Source organism: Canis lupus, chromosome 14 (assembly GCF_011100685.1).
Source record: "Canis lupus familiaris isolate Mischka breed German Shepherd chromosome 14, alternate assembly UU_Cfam_GSD_1.0, whole genome shotgun sequence".
NCBI lineage: Eukaryota > Metazoa > Chordata > Mammalia > Carnivora > Canidae > Canis > Canis lupus.
Window position 1 is genome coordinate 8,563,992 of NC_049235.1, and position 21,435 is coordinate 8,585,426.

General features: G+C 46.1%; 1 protein-coding gene across 1 annotated transcript; it reads left to right on the forward strand.

The window, feature by feature from the left end:
- Window positions 1–14,666: 14,666 nt before the first annotated feature.
- PAX4 (paired box 4) lies at window positions 14,667–21,383 on the forward strand. The gene is given in 11 exon segments (XM_038556626.1): window positions 14,667–14,845; window positions 16,852–17,465; window positions 17,757–17,972; window positions 18,271–18,346; window positions 18,938–19,063; window positions 19,287–19,369; window positions 19,728–19,797; window positions 20,241–20,296; window positions 20,564–20,705; window positions 21,042–21,055; window positions 21,057–21,383. Coding segments are annotated over 10 exon segments (1,137 nt in total). The 5' UTR covers window positions 14,667–14,845; window positions 16,852–17,276; the 3' UTR covers window positions 21,222–21,383.
- The last annotated feature ends 52 nt before the right edge of the window (window positions 21,384–21,435 follow it).

Genomic DNA, 21,435 nt, shown 5'->3' on the forward strand with positions numbered 1-21,435 from the left:
TTAGAGGTATTTGCAACCAAGGCAAAAATAAAAAGGACACATTAAGGTTATGTAAGTCTTACTGTCTGATTAAAGGAAGCATATTATTTTATGAGAAGCAACAAACTTTTCCCTTGACATTGAATTCTAGAAGGTTTTTGTTACAAGACTCTTATCTAAAGAGCAATCAGTGGGTAATATAATGGGCGATGTTTTTAGCAGAATTTTGAAAGACATGCAGAAATGTGGCTCTTTCTTATAAAAAGTTCACATAAAACCTAAAAGAATACTATTGGATAGTAATTCAGTGAGAGTTTGATAGGACACTACAATCATCATAAAGAAAAAAATATGCTTGATAAAAGAGCACAAAAATAACTAATTCTTTCCTTCTAGGTACTGACAGTTAACTAAAATATTTAAGAAAGGGAAAATGAGATTTATAATATTCTAAGTGGATCAAGTGTATTAAGGCATTCACTAACACATACCATTTTGCTGTGGGAAGATGTATGGAGAGGCTACATAATTGGATTCCCTAAACTTGACATGACCCTGACCCTTCACTAAATTCCACCGGATGTCATTGTAAATTGGTTTAGAGTACATAGAGAATAATCAGGATGTGTAAGAGCCTTCTAAAATTGCTTAAGACTTCTAACTTGGCAATTTCACTTTGGGAAATCCCCAGGAAAAAAATGCTCTTTGGTCCCTCTTTGGTCGGGGTGGGAGGAGTCCAAAGCAAGTGTTCTGACAAAGGGGTAAGGAATAAGAGTGCTGGGATGTGATTGCCAGAGTATGAGTTGTTGGTGAAACGTATACTTTGCAAAACTTACAGTTACTTAACCTCTCCAAATCTCAGCTTCCTTATCTGTAAGATAGTAATAAAAATAGAACCTGTCTTATTAGGTTGTTCTGATAATAAATAAGATAATGAGTAAAAAGTTCTACTCACAGTGCCTGGGATCTAGGGAGCTATTAATAAGCTCTTAATAATGATGATGATCTTGAAAATTTGAAGTCACTCACAGTCCCAAAGATATGAAAATAACAGAAATTTTGTGGTATGTAAACACAATGAAATACTAGGTAGCTATTAAAAATGACATGTTGTAGACTATCTTTATAGTGCAATGCAAAAAGCCATTATGTGAAAGAGTTCTACATATTGATTATAACAAGGTAAGAAGACATATTTACATTAAAAAATAATCCAGTGGGGATGCCTGGGTGGCTCAGTGGTTAGGCATCTGCCCTTGGCCTGGGGCATGGTCCCAGAATCCCAGGATGGAGTCCCACATCAGGTTCCCCTCAGGGAGCCTGCTTTTCCTTCTGATGTGTCTCTGCCTCTCTCTCTCTCCATGTCTCTCATGAATAAATAAATAAAATCTTTAAAAAAATAACCTAATGAAGTTTTTAATAGTTTAATGATCTGTCAGTTTGCTGGCTACTGTTTCTGAAGTCCATAGTGAATACTTTATCAAGTAAACTTAATTCTCAGTGCCAAGAGATTCATTTCTTATTTTGAAAGAATCATTATATGATTACAGGACTCATTTTCTTATCTTATTGTGTACTGTAAGACACCAGGAAGGTGCCCCCAAACAAAAATGTACAATTTAATGATTTACCACAAAGTGAACACCAGTATAATTACCACCCAAGTCCAGAAAATGACACCAGCATCTCCAGAACTCACTCTCCTAATTATTACTCTTCATATTCTTTAAAATTTATAACTGAAAATAGACAATATATATTCCTTCCTATGACTTCTTTTGCTCCACATTATGTTTGCGAGATTCATCCATGCTGTCTCATGTAACTGTTCTGTGCTCATCTTCATTCCTGTGTAATATTCCTCTGTAACAAATATATCCTAATATATTTATCCATTCTACTTTGATGAACATTTGGTTTGTGGTAGGTTGTATTTTCCAAAGATGGCCACAGATATATCTCTCAACATGCGTGTTCTTACAAAGTGACCTTGACCTTCCTCCCATTAAGGTGTGGAGTTTATGCCCCTCCCTTTGAATCTGAATGGGCCTTTGCTCTGCCTCTCCCAATAGACTACAGTGAAAAGATTTCTTAAGCCACTTCATAAAATATGCCTTAGTCTTCTGCTATCATGTTTTTTGGGGGATGCTTGTACTAGGAATCCAGCCACCATGCTGTGAGAAAGCCCAAGCCCAACAGAGAAAAGCTGCATTCCAGTGTTTTGGTCAATAGCCCCTGCTGAATTCCTGCCAATAGCAGGCATCAACAGAAGGATGCATGAGTGAAAAAGCCTTTAGATGACTCCAGCCCTTTACTACTGAGTCACAGTGTTTGAACCTCCCAGCAGAAGCCACATTACAGAGCTGAGATAAGATATCTAGACTGTTTCTTTCTAAACTCCAGACTCACAGAATCCATAAGCATAACAAAATGGTGGTAGTTTTATGCTTCAAAGTTTAGGGTGGTTTGAAACATAGCAACAGTGTCTGGAACAGTATTGAATACAATTTTTAGATATTATAAATAAACATTCATGCACATGAATTTCTTTGGGGAATAATAGAGGGTCATAGGTTATTAATATCTTTAACTTTGGTGAATAATGCCGATCTTTTACCAGAGTGGTTGTACCAAGTTAGACTCCATACAGTAGTTTCTCATTATGTTCTTAATTTTCATTTTCTTAATTTCTTTTGTTTTTCCATGTAGACATCATTTTCCTAATTTCTAATAAGAGTTAGCATTTTACAATATGTGTATCTGGCATTTGGTCATAAAGATATTCCCCTGTATTATCTTCCAGGAGCTTTATTATTTTACCAATCATATTATTAGTAACAATTCCAAGAGGTACTGTGACCTCATTTCATTTGTCTTTCCTCAATTTATTTTTTTGGGATTGTAACTACTTACATGCTATCATAATCCAAAATGAGGTTGGAGGGTGAGAGAGTATCTAATCCTGGGAATATTCTCCTTCTCCCAGAGCTTAGAAATTCTTCGTTGTAAACCAACTGATAAAACAAAAATCCTATGCTCCTAAAAGAGTAAAACTCTTTATTCTTCAAGCAGCCTGGTGCAACTTAATTTAGGACCCAAATTCTGTAAAAGAAGTAACTAACTCACTCTAATCTCATCTCAGACCTCTCCTCCAAACCAAGTTCTACTTGAGCCTATGGCTCTCCACCTTTCTCACTGTGATAGCCAAATAAACATAAGCTTTTCCGTTCCCATCTAGTCCTTGTAGCCAGAACAAGATGATTAACTCTTCTGAACTCTGGATTCCCAGATTTAGGGGCAAACATGAGGATATCAGTGCATTTTAACTCTACTTTAGACCTTTACATCTTAGTGTTTGAATTCCCCTGGAAGGATTAGGATTGTTTCTCTTCCTAGGAGTTACTACCCATGGAATCCCTATGAAGTTAGATTTCCAACCTGCTCTTCTCTGTGATATGAGACCATTTTTTTCTTCCTCACCATGACAAACTAATGGGAAAATCTCTTCAGTTACCCTAATGTTAAATGCTGCTCAGACTACCCTAGTCATTCATTTCCCTTCTTCTTTTCCTTCCATTCATCTTTCTTCTTGCTTATGACTCCTTCACATTTCTAAATGCTTTTGTCTCTTTTCCTAAACCAAAAATAAACACACTGTAATTGAATGCCCCCCAATACAAAAATTCCACCCCCAAGGATTTTTTTCCTTTAGATTTTCAACCTAAAATGTAAAAACTTTGTTAGGACCAGGAAATAAATGCAATAGACAGAAAAGGAGTCAAAAAATAGTGGGAGCATAATAAATGCTCACAGAAAAGTGTAGCAATTGGCTAGTAGGTCAGTGGTACTGATGAACTTCTCCCCAGTGAGGCAACCTTGAAGTGCTTGGTTGCTCACAGAGGTTCTCACCTCCCTCCCCTCCCAGATTCCCACAGGAGTGCTGGTTGTATAATGGAGAGAAGAGCCCAGAAGTTCAGCTCTAATCATTCATTCAGGGAATAGTGTTGTAGCTCCTCTGCAGTCCTTGGTCCTGCAAGTCCTTGTCTACTGGCCAACACAGCTCAGAGTGCACCCTAGAAAGAGAGCAAATTGCTTCTCCTTAGTGACAGCTTGATAGTTATACCTTTCTAACTTCTAGATCAGAATGCGCCTAGGTGAGAAAGAATGAATAGGAGAGCCTCATGTGACTATAAGCCATCAGCCTAGAAAACCTACAAAAGACTTTTCTATTTGAGTTGTTTGTTTAGCTTGATTTTGTTGTGTACCACTTCAGTATGGCTGCATAACGCACATGCTCATCATTTTTGATAGCAAAGCAGCCTCCTGTTGCCTTCTACTGGTGCGTAAGCAAGTTATAAACATTACCTTTTATTCAGTCTCTACAATGCAGCAGGCATAGTAATAGATATTTTGAATATATTATCATTTTATCTCATGAAATTGCTATAATAATCCCACAGGGGAAATGTTTCCATTATAAAGACAATAAACTTGAGGCTCAGGAGGACAGGATTCAAACCCAGGTCTGTTTGACTCCTAAATTTAAACTCTTAATCCTTCTATCAGCTAATCTTTTTTTTTTTTTTAAGATTTTATTTATTTGAGAGAGAGAGAGCTCAATCCAGGGGGAAAAGGCAGAGGGAGAGGGAGAAGCAGACTCTCCATTAAGCAGGGAGGCCCCTGTGGGCCTTGATCCTAGGACCCTGATATCATGACCTGAGCCAAAGGCACATACTTCACCCACTGAGTCACCCAGGCACCCCTCTATCATTTAATGTATTCATGAACTATATTTTGGAAGCCTCTTGGAGTCCATCCCACCCTGCCCAAAGGTTGAAATCATTGTCAAAGACTTGTTCCATATAACAACATTCACCTCATCTGCCCATTTTTTCTTATTTTTCAAGGTCTCTTGCTCGCCCATCTTTTATTTTCCCCACCAAATAATCCTTTTTATTTCAGTCCTAGAAACAAAATGCTGGAGAGATGAGTCATTGTTGCAAGCCACTGTGGCAGTTCTCTGCTTTCCTCCTACAGAAACTGTTATCTAGCTCATTGGGAATTTTTCTCCCCTTTTATCCAACTTGATTGTCCTTTCTCTGCCAAGAAATTTTCTGTTCCTACAAAATAGAGATTAGAGGGAGTCTCTTCTCAACTCCCTCTTGGGTTCAGACAAAACTGACAATATCTGAGAAAGTTGGAAGTCCTGGGAATGATTTTTAAGGAGGGGATTTACTTTAATGGTCCTTGTTTGTTCCAGCCCCCTCCCTCATTTCCAGGGCTTTTGCCCTCTCTTGGGGATTCCTTCCTTCCAGGTACTTGGGGATCAAAATGCTGCCCTCTAGCTGCCCAGCAAAGCCTTATGGGCAGGGCATGCCCAGTGCTTGGCCTGTGGCTTCTTTCTCCATCCAATGGACATATTGTGGATGTCATAGGATGGTCAAGGTGGATTTGCAGGAGGCAGTGAGTTAACTTGAGGACTGTTTATCGTATGGACCCTGGGCAGCAACTGATCTCCTCCTCACCCTGGGGCCTAGAAACTCCAGGAAGAGACAGGATGAACCTAAAATGAGTCCTAGAAGCACTTCTAAGAACATGATGACCAACACAAAGTGATGTCATGTTTGTGAGAGCCAGCTTGCCTGGGCACTTGCTCTAGAGTCCCTTCCCAAGATGCAGGGTAGGAACTCATCTTGGGGACCAGACAGGACAGGATAAAGAGGAAGATGCTCTCTTCTTGGGATGTGGCCAGGAAGGGCCTGGTTATCTGTCTCCAGGCCTCACTGCTAAGAGGTTACCATAGAAGAGGTCCTGATTAAAACAATGGACTCAGTCTTGTTACAGGTTGAACTGTGTCCTCCTAAAATTAATGTGATGGAATCCTCACCCCCAGTACTTTATAATGTGACTGTACATGGAGATAAGGTCATTGTAGATGTAATAGTTCAGTTAAAATTGATTATCCTGGAGTATGGTGGGCCCTTAATCCAATATGACAGGTATCTTAATTGAAGAATGCCTTGCAAAAGGACATATACACAGGAAGGGCACTGTGGGAACACTGAAGTCATGCAGCCACAAGCCAATGAACTACCAGAAACTAGGAGAAAGACCTGACACAGATCCTTCCCTAGAACCTCAGAGGGAGAATGGACCTGCTGCCACCTTGATGTCAGACTTCCAGCCTCCAGAACTGTGAAACAATAAATCTCTGTTAAGCTACCCACTGTGAGGTATTTGGTTTCAGGTGCTATAGCAAACTAATACAACTCCCTGTAACAACAATACAAAGTGAACTACAGATAATTTATTCATAGAAAGCTGAGGTCCCATGGCAAATAAGTAGCAGAGTTTGACCTAAAAATTAAATTTTCTAGCCCTCCACATACTTGTCAATGGTGTTCTCCCACCTTGTCTTGATAGGGCAGGACAGAAGATGCCAGGCAGTCAAGAGTAGAGATTTTCCCATGTCTTCTCTTTCTCATTCCCCTCCTACATACTACTTCCTCCTACTCCAAACTGTTCCCTTTCATCTCCTACTCCATGAATTTAAAAAAAAAATTCATGAGAATGAATTGGGAGAGGAACAATTTAAAAAGCTAGGAGGCAGGACTCAATGGAGATTTTTATTCCTCTATTTTGCCTCTACATCTTTGTCATCTGCCAAGGGAGACTGGAACTCAGGGAACTCACCTTCTAGTGCAGAGAACCCCAAGCATCCGGGGGAGAGAAGCTGCCATCATCTTATTTGAATTGCCTGGTATCTCTGTGAACTGACTGATGAAATTCTCTTGTCTTCTCTCTCAACTGGGGCCCTCCCACTACTCAAGATGTGTGAACTCAATCCTAAGGGAGTTTGTTATTTACATACTTGCTTTGCTTCTACCCATCATCTTCATAGACAAACACCTCCATTCTTCCCTGCAAGACTCTGCCAATAGCTTCAAAATCAGCTCTAATTTTTTGAGACCGTGATGATGAAGAGGGAGGGCAAGTGGAAGCATGCACAAGAGATTCCTTCTTAAAAACACCATGGTAAATGAAATGAGTCAGACACAAAAGGACAAATGTTGCATGATCCCACACATTCGTGGTACCTAGAATAGGCAAATTCGTGGAGAGAAAGTAGTGTAGAGGTCCAAGGGTTGGGGGAGGGAGGAATGCAGAGTTACTGTTTAAAGGGTACAGAATTTGGGATGATGAAAAGTTCTGGAAATGGACAGTGATGATAGTTGCACAACACTGTAAATATGCTTAATGTCACTGAATCATACATTTAAAAAGTGGTTAAAATGGTAGGCTTTAGGTAAAAATCAGCATTTTTTACTACAGATCCTACATAATTACAATTTTTTTCTGAGTTACTAAGATTAGTGCCTTTGAGCAATTATGTTAGATAATTTGACCGATATTTTTACTGTTTGTTTTAAAATAAATTCCGTTTTCCCCTGAAAAAATAAAACTGGAGAATTCTATTCTCAAACCCAGCTTCCTCGAACAGTGGCAATAATACCCAAAATAGTTTACTCTGTTAGGTTCCAGAGCCTGTCTTTTCAATTCCATCCCTGGAGACAGAAAGATGCATAGGGGAGCAGTTTGGGAGGATGTGGGATTGAAAGGGTCCAGGTATCCCAGAGCACTCCCAGCTGCCGTTCTTGCCCAAGTCTGCAACTCTTTTGCCCCTTCTGACCTGGTGCTGACTCCCCCACCAGTCACACTGCTCACACTTTCAGGGAAGTTGTGAGGATGGAAGCCTGGGTCACCTACAGTTACAATCCGGCTGTCCCCACCAAATGCAAGGCACTGGGCAGGCTGCAGGGGGAGCCCGCCTACAGACCCAATGAGCCGTCTGGGTCTGCCAGGCTCTCAAGGGACTGATCTCCGTGGGGGTCCAGCAGAGATAGCCAGCTTTCTCTCCAACTACTGTTTGGTTGGAACAATTATTATTATACATTAAATTACAGAAAATATAAAGAAAATTAAGAGAATGAAATCAAGGTACCAGGAGGCTGGAGAGAAACTGGCAAGGTGGGTGGAGTAAGTCCAGGCTGCAGTCAGCGGTCTAAATGCTGGAGACTGGGAGAGAGGGAAGAAGAATTAGATAGTCAACAGAGGCTTCCCCTGAACATTAATGTTGCGTGTCTTCCAATAAAAATAAAAGGGAAGTGTGGAGCAGTGCAGGGAAGTCTAAAATCATTGATTCCAGGTAGTGGAGACTTGAGAGTAAGAGCCCTTTGATGTAGAACCAAGAGTGGACCTGAGGACCAGTAAGGAGGAATCAGGTGAACTGGGGTTGATGGTGAAGGGGATGTAAACTGGGACCATGGATGAAACCTGGGACCATGGACCATTCAGAATCTGGTTATTGTATTGGATGGTGCCAAGCCAGAAATAGCAATGAGACTTTCTTTAAAATTACCTATCTTTACACAGCTTAATCTCTAGATAGGGTGACTTCTGTTGGGCTTGAGCAGGTATTGCTTTGGAAGCCTTTGGACGCACAGTAAAGGTAAGAGCTCTGGATTTCTGAGACAGAGATGAGATCCTTATCCTTAGAGAATTTTCTTCCCCATTGCCTTTGAGTCTTACTAAGCAGTGGAAACTTACCTGAGCTGGAGCACTGAGCTTTCTTATGTAGGACCCCTAACAGATCTAGTTTCAGGAATGGTTAGCTTAAATTAACACAGTCCCCTCTCTGTCCTGGGCCTGGCCAAGCCCCTGCAACCATCAGAAAGCATACAGACAAAGACCTTGGATCATTGATGACTTTTGTTCCTCATTCCCTCCCTTTCAAAAATGAAAAACTTTTACTGTATTTCAAAGGCAGCTAAAAGATAGCCGCCCAATTATCTCCCAAGTTAGGTGACTCTAGGTCAGAGAAGGAATTTCATATAATAGGCTTCATGAACCTGGAGATCAGAAGGGTCAACTGAAGAAGCATAGAGGCAGAAATGACAGGAATGCAGACTACAGACAGCAAGGGTGGGGCTGGGAAGCTTCTAGACTAGAGCTACAGAACTCGGTCAATAGATAATGGGATTACCTACTGGTGCCTAACAGAGCAGTAGTAACAATAATAATAATAATACTTGTATGGAATGTTCTTTATATATACTAACATATGTAATACAACAGTCCTATGGAGTAAGCACTGCTATGGTCCCATTTTATAGATGTGGAAAGCTGAAGATGTGGAAAACAGAAGGTTTTAAGATGTAAGCCCCCAAAAAGCAAGCTCTGAAAGGGTTAGGATTTGTCTTTCTTATTATTTTTAATTTAATTTAATTTAATTTAATTTAATTTCCAGTATAGTTAACGTACAGTGTTATATTAGTTTCAAGTATAAAATATAGTGATTCAGCAATTCCATATATCACCCAGTGCTCATCACAAGTACACTTCTTAATCCCTGATTTCATCTGTCTCCCCCTCCCCTGGCCCCCTCCCGCTCAACCATCAATTTGTTCTCTGTAGCTGAGTCTGTTTCTTGGCTTCTCTCTCTCTCTTTTATTTTTGTCCCCTTGCTCATTTGCTGTGTTTCTTAAATTCCACATATACTGAAATCATATGGTATTGGTCTTTCTCTATTAACTACTGCTATCCCAATGCCTGGCACATAGTAGGTGTTCAATAATTATTTGTTAAATTAAAGTTAACTGGCCCAAGATCATGCAGATATCATGGCAGAGACAGGATAGAAATTGAGGTTTGATGGTTTTAAAGGTCCTGCTGCTAATTACTGAGTCATACTGTCCTGGATGCAGTGACAGGAGATGCATTTTGTGTGTCTCTCAGCCTGAATTACATCTCCTTGGCAGACCCTGCCCTCACTCTCAAAGCTGGCTATCCAAGAGAATACTTCCCAACTCATGGTAGGAGACCAGCATTAATTACCCTAATGACAAAGAATGGTAAAGAAGCTACAAGAAAGGAAAACTGAAGACCAATATGTCTAATTAACACAAATGAAAAAAATCCTTAACAAAGTATTAGCAAATTGAATCCAACAATGTATAAAAAGAATTATATACCGTGACCAAGTGGATTTATTCCACGTATGCAAAGCTAGTTCAACATTTAAAGATCAATCAGTATAATCCACCACATCAATAGGCTAAAAAAAAAAAAAATTATGTCAACTGATGTAGAAAAAGCATTTAACAAAATCCAATACCCAGTCATGATAAAAACTCTCAGTAAACTAGGAATACAGGGGATCTTCTTCAACTTGATAAAGAACATCTACAAAACCTATAGCTTTGTTTCATCAGTTGTAACATGGGGGATGTTGAATGCAGGAGACTATATATGTGTGGAGGGCAGGAGGCCTGTGGGAAATCTCTGTCTCTTCCTCTCAGTTGTACTATCAACTTAAGATTGCTCTAAAAAAAAAAAAATGAAGTCTGTGAGTATGGTGATTATCTTCTTAGATACAACAAGTAAGATATAATCCATGAAAGAAATAACTGATAAACTGGATTTCAGTGCAATTAAAAACTTCTGCTCTTTGAAAGACAATGTCAAAAAAAATTAGAAGATAAGCCACAAACTGTGAGAAAATATTTGCAAAAGATACATCTGATAACTGTTATCTAAAATGTACAAAGAACTCTTAAAACTCAACAATAAGAAACAATCTGATTAAAAATGAGCCAAAGACCTTAACAGATACATCACCAAAAAAGATACCCAGATGGCAAATAAGCACATGACAAGATAATCCACATCAAATGTCATCAGGGAAATGCAAATTAAAACAACAATGAGATACCACCACACACTTACAGAATTGCCAAAATGAGAGAGGAGAGAAAAATCTTCTGGGCAGAAGAAATCCAAATAATTTATGTAGGTGGTCCACCCTCAAGCTGAAAGCATAACTCCCCTCCCCATTCCTTGAGTGTGAGCTGCGCATAAGGACTTCCTTCAGAAAAGCACTGTATGGGAAGGAGGCACAAGAGTGACTTCAGTGGAGACACCTGACAGACACTACCACAACCAGGTGATCAAAGTCAACATCAATAGTGATGTCATCATTTGACAGCATATACTTTTAACATGATGTGATAGGAATGACACTTACCTTCTGTGGTCTTTTCCCTCAAAACTCATAAGCCCAATCTAATCATAAGAAAAACATCAGATGAATCCTAATTGAAGGACACTCTACAAAATACTCGACTCTTCAAATTTTTCAGTTATCAAAAACAAGAGAGTTTGAGAAAGCTGTCCCAGCCAAGAGGAGCCTAAGGAGACATGGTGACTAAATGTAATGTCCTGTATGGGATCCTGGAAGAGAAAGAGGACATTAGGGAAAACCTGAGGAAATCTGATTAAAAGATGGATTTACTAATAAAGTGTCAGTGTTGGCTTCTTCATTACAACAAATATACATACTAATGTAAGATGTTAATAATAAGGGAAATCGAATGTAGGGTGTATGAGAACTCTATGTATTATCTTTGAAAGTCCTCTGTAAACCTAAGACTGTTCTAAAAAATAAAGTTTATTGAAGTGTATTTAAAAAATGGACTATCTGCCTTCCCAGATCCTCTACCCCACGCAAAGTGGAGGAGGGGAGGAGGAGGGAAGCTCTGACAGAGCTTGCAGGCTCCAGGGAACAGATTGAATTTCAGGTTTCTGGGTGGGTGTAAAAACCCCAGCTGCGCCGCAGCTTCCCCACCCGGGCAGGGCTGGCGCGTGCGGCCGGAGGACACATTGTCCACAGGCGGCGGCAGAGCATCACCCGACCGCCCCGGCCGGCTGCAGTCGGGGCGCACGGTGCGGGTCCAGGCGCCTCTGGGCTGGGCTCTTCCTAGCCTGCCCTTGGATCCCCTTGGGTTTCCTTGCCTGGCCTTCTGGGTGCTAGGCCTTAATTCTGGAACTCCCCAGCTCTCTTAGGGAAGTGCAGACTCACCACCCTCCCCTGCAGAGCCCAGTCCTGAGAGAACCTTGGGGAGGAGTTGAGCTCAGAAGCTAGGGGCTCTCGGGGGGAAAAAAAGAGGAGGAAAGGAGGCATTTTCGGTGCCCCAGTTCAAAGCCACAGTTGGGAGGACAAGTTGTTACTGCTTCCCTGGCGCATTCAGAGGGAGGGAGCCAGGTAGCCGGCCTTCTAGAAACACAGTGGAAAGTGCAGGATTTGCAGGTGTTAGAGCTTGGTCTGGGTAGGCAGAGCAGGATAACTACCTAAAGCTTTGGGGGTGGGGAGGGTTGCAACTTCCACATCCAGCTTAGGAATAGCCAGGGACCTTGAAGATTCCCTGTGCTTTCGTAGCAAGGAAACTGCTCTGACAGTAAACGGAGACGCGTCTGCCAGAGAGTGGCGTTGGAGAGGTGGCGCAGCGCAGTGCGCTCTGGAAAGCTGAGGGCTGGCCAGAGAAGGTTCTTGCTGAAGAGAGGGAAGATGGGAGACAGGCCCCACAGCCAGCTAACAGCTGCCACAGGGAGGGGGTGGAAACAGCCTGGAACTGGTGTTACCTCCCCCAGTGAGTGCCAGAAACCCCGGCTGAGGTGTCAGACCAAAGCCGCCGTCACCGTCACCGCTGGGTCTCTGCACTGGCTGCCCCTGCCCTCTCCAGCTTTGCGCACGGGCCTGTCTTGTCTTCTGGCCCTGTGAGGAGGTCAGGGGAATTCCTGCCCCCTCCCCTGAGGACAGATCTTTTCCACAGCCACCAGGCTTTATTCTAGGAGGTCTCGAGGGCAGAAGAAGCCAGCAGTTAGGGCTTTACATCAGGGCGAGCGACAGACTAGAATGGCCATGGGCGGCCTGGAGAGGGGCGCGCAGTCTGGCTGGCGGGTGGCAAGACCTCAGAGTTAATGTATAATTTCGAGCAGATGGCGGGGGCTGGTGGCAGCCTGGGCCCAGCTAATGAGGGACAATTAGCCCCAAACCTGGTGAGGGAGGTTGAGAGAGTCAGACAGTGAGGGCAGATATTTGCTTCTCAAACAGTCTGGTGCGCTGGGCAGAGGGCTGAGTGGCTGAGCCTTTGGGCTGGCTAGGCCCCCCTGCCAGGGCCCTTCCTCTCTTCTCCCTCCCTCCATCAACTCTAGGTCGAAAGCCTCTGTTTGTTCAGACCCAAGATCGTGTTGTAAAGGAGGGGGGGAAAGGGTAGTTTATGGGGGAAATCGCTGCCACCACCATCTGCCAGGGCTTGTCCCCTCTCCCCCTGACACCCCTATCCCCACCCCTCATGCAGCTGTCTATGGGAGTAGCAGGTCAGGACACAGAGCCTTGCGCCCCCAGACACAGGGGCAGATGTGAGGGGGAAGGGCTGAGGCAGGAAAGGAGGACTAAGAGCAGGGCTTCCATGGGACTTACATGAGACCCTCTGTCACCCAGGCATGGCTGAGTAGAGTGAGCAGCAGTTCCAGATGCCCAGGGATTAAATGGGCTCCACAGGTACTAGTGTATGTGCCACCCTGCCCATGGTGCTGAAGCCAACTGCTACAGTCTCCCCTTGTGGCCCAGGGCTCTAGGCCAGCCTGAGGAGGCTGGAGGGGGCTGCAAGAGGAGAGGTCATATAGAACACCCATTTCTGTGATACATTTGGCCCTGCTTTGAGAACAAGCGTTCTCAACCTTAGGATCAAGCTGAATATACAACATCCACACCTAATCTCCCTCCCCCCCAACGTGAAATCCATTCTTCCACCCTCTGGGTCTAGCTTTATTGCTCTACACCCTGCTTACTTTCAGCTTGACTTCTGAGAGGGTTTCACAGAATCCAAGGTATGGAATGGACCCAAAGGACTTTCCATGTTGGATTATTCATAAAGGATCTGCACAAGACCATGGTGGCAACAAAGCTTCCATCACTAGAGCTATGTTTCACTTCCAAGCACCCCACTCCACAAGAACCACCTAGCCAGCTCCTGGTTTCCCCCACCCCAACAATGATCCATATAACCTGTGGTGTCCTCTGTGGGCACAGGAGCATCATTCATGACATGGAGTTTAAAAGCACCAAATCATTAGTGGAATGGAGCCTGATAATATCTAGAGATGGAAGAAGAAAACCAAGTTGCACACCTCCTCATAAACACCCCATCTGCATCCTAACTACCCTAGAGGCTCATTGCCATCACCACTATTGCCAGGGTTCTATAGTCCAAGGTGCCCCTATTTCTAAAATTCATCCTTGGTGTCACCTCAGTCAAGGAGCCAACTGGAGTATTGGTGAAGATGCTCTGTGGAGAGAGCTGGTGCTATGTGACACATGCTTTTCTACATGTACCATCATTCTCTCAGAGATTTAGGAGCTAACTTGGCCAGTATTAGATATCAGTCTATATAACCAATTATCTTTTATAGTAATATACACAAGACCCAGGAATTGACCCCCAAACTCTGGCATGTGCATTCTGGCTGGAAAGCTGTCTGTGGTTCTAGATGTCACCCTTGGCTTCTGTGCATTCAAAACATTGAGGATACAGTCTGAAATTCCCCCATCTTCTATATTCCCCAATCCCTTCAGGAGTTCTGGCCCTTGAGTGGGTGCGCTTGAGGGTGGCAGGTAAACACCAGGTGGGCTCTGAGGACTTCCCATGGAAGGACAGAATGGGTCGTTGGCTGTGGTTTGCTCTGCCTCAGGGCCAGTGTCAGTCAGCCCCATGCACACCTCCCTCCTCCTCTCTCCTCTGCTCATGGCCTGTGACATCACTGGCTGCTCCCAGAAGGCTGCCCTCTGCTTCTGAGCACGGGCTCTCTGTAGCTCTGGACCCCCTGGCAGGACTGAAGCAGGAGCAGAGTGGAGGCTGTTACTAGGACCAGACCACCATCACCCCTGGAGCCTGCAGGGGTCTCAGGAGTCCAGCATAGGAGACTGAGATCATCCTACTGAAGCACCCACCTCCTTACCTCCACACAGGTAGCTCACCTGCAGGCTCATTGTCTGCTCTGCCTCCCATGCTGTCTCCATGTCTTTGTGTGGCCAAAACCAACTTCCCTCCTCTGTCTTTGCAGCCTTGCACCCTCCTGCCCCTCCAACTCCCTACCTTGCTTTCCCATCTTGTGAGAACCAGCTCTTTTATCAGACAAGTTATGAATGTTGGGGAGGAGTGGGGTGGCTGTTGGGAATGGAGTTTCTGTTTGTGAATTTTACATTTGGACCTGACTGAGGTTTGGATGTTGAACCCAAGTCCCCATTCCTCCTCTTAGTTCTGGTCACTTAGAGGGGACATAGTCATAGCAAAGTTTTGGCTGATATTCTGAGCTCACATCCCCTGCCCTGGCAGAGCCCTTTCTATTTCCAGCTTGACTCTCTTCTCTTTTGGTGGCAATTACACAAACATGAAGCGGGGGTAGGGGGCAGAGAAACAGCCCCAGGAATAGAAGTTGGAAATTTTGGCTTCCAATGAGGGACTGGCTTCTAAACCTCTTTGAGTTTTACTCCCTGGGTGGCCCCCTGATTTGTGGGAACGCCAATCTGTGCCTCAGCTTTCTTTTTGGAAAGATCTCTGCCTTCTATCCTGGCTTTCTGGAAAGATGAGAGCTTGAAGGGGGAACATGTCTCTACCTCCTTGGAGAGGAGGGCGTAAAAGCGAATTCAGCCACTGAGTTAAAAGCAACTCCAGATTCCATACTCTGTGGGTTCCTTGTTTCACCTGTGCTGGTCTCCTCTTCCCGGCTGCTCTGTAATCTCTTGGAGGGCAAAAACCTTGTTCCTTCTCTTTTCACTCCCTTCATCCTGAACAACCAGCAATATACTAATGGTTAATACTTTATTCAGAAAAGAATTGCAGATTAGTGAGCTGAGCCAAGATGGCATAGTTATTACAGGAAAGGTCTCTGCATGAGCTATTTTCTGGGGTGACCTCTAGCCCTACCAGGTTTGCAGGTGAGAAAGGAGGTGGTTTCTACTCCTGTTACTCCCTGATAAAAGCAAGAAAGGCATGGTGGCCCATGATCTGCAACCTTTGCTGGTCAGACTCTCTTGTGCTCACAAGGTATTGTGCATCAGCATGCTGCACACTCCTGCCCCTCACTCTCTTCCTTCAACATGTCTTTCCTAAGTGTTAGTTCAATGAGTGATCCCAGACAATTGGTCTCTGAGAGTGAAGCTGCTTCACTGCAAGATCTAGAACTCTCCAGAGTTAATAGGAACCAACAACCCCAGCAGGTTAGAAGATGTCAAGAGATGTTTCTTCCAAGAGAAACCTGGACTTCATGCTTGTTCATCTTTACTTCCAGTTGGTGGGACCAGAGCCTCAATGCCCAGGGGTGGAGCTGAGCCCCCATGTTTCCTCAGGGCTTCCTGGAGAGTATAAAAGAAAAAAATCAGGAGCAAGACCCTTCCATGAAGTGCTCTGAGGAAAGCTCTGTGGTTGGTGGTTTGGAGAAACTAAGCTTGGGAGCTGCCTGATAGTGAAGGCAGTCTTGAACCTAGTCTCTAGCCTCAGACCAGAGCAAATGGGATCTTTAGTCACTGATGCCCTCTTCTGGCTGGGCAGAATATTATAGATTTTTGGGTTTTGACCCAATTGAATCTGAACTTAGGAGGCCCAAGTATATCACCCAGGGCTGAGAAGGCTTTTGAGGGGTCAGAGACAACAGGCGCCGACTTGTAAAAGGGAAAGCCTGAACATTTGTAAGCATAATCCTTTTCTATTTCCCTGACCTCTTATGATGGCAAGTATGAGAAATGAGAGCCTTCCTACCCTCTCTCCCACCCTTATAGGACATCCAGAAAGATCTAGTCCTCTGCTGGACTGGTGATATGTTAGTTCATCATTGAAGGGTATAAGTAGAGAGAATTTGAATTTTCTCAGTCAACCTGCTTGCAAATTTGAGAAACCTGACCCTCTATCACAAAACACTACAACCCAAGACCACCATGAGCCAGAGACTTCACCCAAATAATTGCGATCATTGCAGACCCAACCCCAAGACCAAAGAAGGAGCTCCTCGGAGGAATTCCTTTCTCTAGTCTTCCCAGTCCCTGCCCTTCTGTGAAGAAGGATTGGCCGGGAACATGCCGCAGGATGGTAAGACACCTGGGAGAAGTGGGAAGAACAGGTTGGCGTAAGGAGGGAGGAAATACCTCAGGGCCCTGCTTCCCTCCACCACTTTCCGTGCCCTTGGCTGGTGTTCTGAGGGAGCCTCATCCAGTCATTTCCTTCCTGCTCCACCTTGCTTCCCTTAGGTCACAGGGATCAGTGTAAGTGGCCTCAAAGCAAAGGCTCACCCATGAGCCACCTCCCAAAGAAAGTGGGAGCTGGGGAGTTTCAGGGGAGGACTTTCTCTGTGATGGGAAGCCAGACCCAGAGCAGCCTGAGTAACCCTCCCCAAGAGAGTCCTCCATGCCACAGGTGGGCTGGGGAGAGGGGAGATGTGTGGATGCCTCCTTCTTATGCCCAGGGATCAGCAGTGTGAATCAGCTGGGGGGCCTTTTTGTGAATGGCCGGCCCCTGCCCCTGGACACCCGGCAGCAGATTGTGCGGCTGGCAGTCAGCGGGATGCGGCCCTGTGACATCTCACGGAGCCTTAAGGTAGTATGGTTTACCTGGTGATGGGGACAAGAAGCAGGGACAAAGCACCCTCCTAAGGCAAGTGTGAGGCTGTTGTAGACTCGGAGGGCTTTGGGGGCTTGGGCTACTTCCTAGGAGACCCTCTTGGGGTCCGGGATGGGAATCTTTAGGCACTCAAAGGTGTCGCTGAATTCTCAACTCTGCAGCCTGGGGCATTAGGTCTCACTTTGCCTTGTAGCCTCCTTCTGCCCCAGGGACGCTCACCCTCTGCCCATCATGCCATCATCTGTCCCTGCTTCTCACCCGACCCAGGTATCTAATGGCTGTGTGAGCAAGATCCTAGCACGTTACTACCGCACAGGTGTCTTGGAGCCCAAGGGGATTGGGGGAAGCAAGCCACGTCTGGCCACACCCCCTGTGGTGGCTCGAATTGCCCAGCTAAAGGGTGAGTGCCCTGCCCTCTTTGCTTGGGAGATCCAACGCCAGCTCTGTGCCGAAGGACTCTGCACCCAGGACAAGACTCCCAGTGTAAGTGCTCTCCCCTGCCTGCACCAGGGCTGGCAACCTGGCCATCTGGGGAGAAGACCCCTTCTTATTCGGCAATGAGACCATCCCAGGCTGGAGAGGCAAGGCTGATGGGCTCTCTTTTGAAAAGTGGGGTCAGGGGACAAGAGAGTAAAAGAAAGCATGGGAAGAGAGGAGGCTGCCCTGGGAATGATGTGTGGGCCTAAGAGAGGAGAGAAAGGTTATTGGGGAGATATCCTCAGGATGTAACCCTGGGTCTGCGCACCGTCTCCCCACTCAATACACACGCCAACACCCCCAGGTCTCCTCCATCAATCGAGTCCTGCGGGCACTACAGGAGGACCAGAGACTGCCCTGGGCACAGCTCAGGTCTCCAGGTGGGTCTTGGCACTGCCCCCAGGGATGATCCGAGCAAATGTAAGAATGTTACAGTTTGCAAAGCCCTTTCTTGTTCTCTCTTGGATCACCCTCACAAAAAGACAATAAGGAGGGCCCGGCAGGGAGTATTGTTCTCTCCTGGCAGAAGAAAATTGAAGCTCAGAGAAGGGAAGTGACTTACCCAAGGCTATCAGCTAGTCATTGGCAGGTCCTGGAACAGGACTCAGGCCCCTTGGCCCTCAGATTCACAGGATCTACTGAGGAAGAGGAAGGACTGGACCTTCCATGCCCTCCCTCTGCCTCAAGAACAGCTTCTCAGAGCACCCTTCAGGTTCTGTGGGATCATGCAACCTGGACCAACCTTGCTGCTATTTCCCCAAACACCAAGCATGCACCCAACCATGGCATTGGGTGTGCCTCCCCCTAAGTGCCCCTGCAGTAACCTCCAAGGAGCTGTGAATGTCCTGCTAGCATGGCTCTGCTCTTATACCCATACTGTTCCCTGTCCACAGCCCCAGGGGCTTGGGAACCCCATGGGATGAGAAAAATCACTATCACAAACAACCATAAGCCATTGTCCGCCTTTACAGCTGTTTTAACTCCAGTTACTCACACGCCCCATAGTGGCTCTGAGACTCCCCGGGGTCCCCACCCAGGGACTGGCCACCGGAATCGGACTATCTTCTCCCCAGGCCAAGCCGAGGCGCTGGAGAAAGGTGCCAGGGGTGGGGCAGACAGTGGGTGAGAGGGTGCTTGGTGTGACCCATAGAGGCAAAGCCCTGTGGCCTGTGGGCAAGGCTGAGAAGCAGAGGCTGTAGATGGCCCTGCCCTGGGGAGGAGGGTAGTGTGGGGTTGTGGCCGGTGCAAGGAAGCTGAGGGGGAGACCCAGGCCTTGTTCCTCTCTGCATGCCCTCACTGTGCAAGCCTCGATCTCTGCAGAGTTCCAGCGTGGCCAGTATCCTGATTCGGTGGCCCGTGGGAAGCTGGCTGCTGCCACCTCTCTGCCTGAGGACACGGTGAGGGTGAGTGAGCTCTGCCACACACGGGGCACAAACTACAAGAATCCAGAGTCTGTATGGAGAAGGCTTTGAGTTCTGGTGAGGTGGAGAAGGGGGCCGGAAGGTGGAAACAGATCTGTGTAGCCGAAATCAGACACAAGACCCTCCTTGTTCTCCTTCTGCTAGTTGCTCTCCTCTCCTCCCCACTCCAAGCCTTTGAAGTGAGGAAGAGGACAGAGAACAAAGGCCAGAGCAGGGAGGGAGGATGTCAGGTCTGAGGACGGGGCTGTGCTCTGGGTCTAGACCAGGAACATGTGATGAGAGCAGTAGGGGCCAGGCAGTGGGGAGCACAGCCAGGTCCACTGTCTCTGTCCTCCTTCAGGTCTGGTTTTCCAACCGAAGAGCCAAATGGCGCCGACAAGAGAAGCTCAAGTGGGAGATGCAGATTTCAGGTGATTTCTCTGCACATCTGTCCTTTCATCCATCCACTCACCTACCCACCAATTCTTGCATGTATCCATGCACTTACCTATGCATCTATCCACCCACTCGTCTGTCCATCCATCCATCCATCCATCCATCCATCCATCCATCCATCCACCAAACATTTACTCGGTATCTTCCATGTGCAAGGCCATGTTAGATGCTTGGCATTCAGAGTCTCTGTTCTTCAGACCTACACTGTTCCCAGTTTACCATATCTGAGATTTAGTCCTTCTTCCCCTGTTTCCCAAGGCTCTGCCTTAGAGAGGAGGCTGTTTAAGGTCATAGCATCCCTCTCCTCTCATCCCTGCCATAAGTTGCTGGCTTTCCTAGGACGTCCCAGCTACTCCCCACTACTCCCCACTCCCTAGACCCATTGCTCCTTCTGAGTGGATCTGCTCTCACCTTGTAGGTGCTTCCCAGGATCTGACTCTCCCGAGTGCCTCCCCAGGGACCACCTTTGCACAGGTATCCAGGAAGAGAGGGGCATTTGTGAACTGGGGAGACAAGAATTCACTGCTTCTGCCATTCCCAGTGAGCCTGAGCTAGAATTCCTGACTGCTCCAGGTTCCTACACTGCACACTTTAGAAAAGCCCCATCCTCATAGTCTACCCTGTGAATGCTGCCCTCCTGAGTGGTACAGGATATAGCCAGAGGCAGGGGGCTGCCTTAGAACCCCAGGTCTGCTGAACAGGAGCCATCACTGACACCTGGGGGTCTCTTACTTTTTCTAGCAGTCCCCTGGCAGTGTGCCCACAGCAGTCCCACCTGCCCTGGAATCCTTGGGTCCCTCCTGCTATCAGCTGTACTGGGAGACATCACCAGACAGGTGTCTGAGGGACACCCCACCCCAAGCCTCTCTCAAGCCGTGCTGGGGTAAGAATCCACAGGCCAGGCCTCACTCCTGCACAGTGTGGGGAGGGCTTACTCTATGACCTACAAGAAGGCATGGATCTTCAGTCGGGGTCATCGAGAAATCTTGACACAGCTTTCTTCTTTCCTTGCATGGCTTACAAGGTTGGACACTAGAACCCCCTGGCCCTGAGTCTCTAGCATCACTGAGAGCCTTAGCAGGAAGAGGGGATGGGATTGGGACTTGAGAATATATGTCCCCAGGGGAGAGAACTGAGGTCTGTCCCTCTTCCCACCAGTGACTTTGAGGGCTGGGGTGACAGCAACAAATGCAAACTCAACCTCTTTTTGTCCCTGTAGGTTACCTGCCTCCTGCAGCCGAGATCCCTGGATTCAGTACTGCTCTGCCACCCTTGCCCTTCCTTCCATTGCCTCCATTACCAGTCTTGGTGCCCCTTAGACCTTGCTCTGGCCCAGCCCCCCACCCCTGCAAAGCCTGGCACGAGGGAGGAGGGCCAGGCTGGGAAGGAGATAGGGTGAGGAGGACCTAATCCTGCCCAAGCAGATTATTGCTGCCCCCTCCTTCCTGTGACTCTTTTTCATCTGTGGACCTGGCCGGGCTCCGCCTCACTGCCTCTCCAATGCAGCACCGGGGCTGGAGAAACCGTGCCCACCCACTACTCACGCTGACCTTAAATGGCTCGTAGTTGGCAAGAATAAAAGCATTTTTTAAATTAGCAGTAGTTCCTGTTAG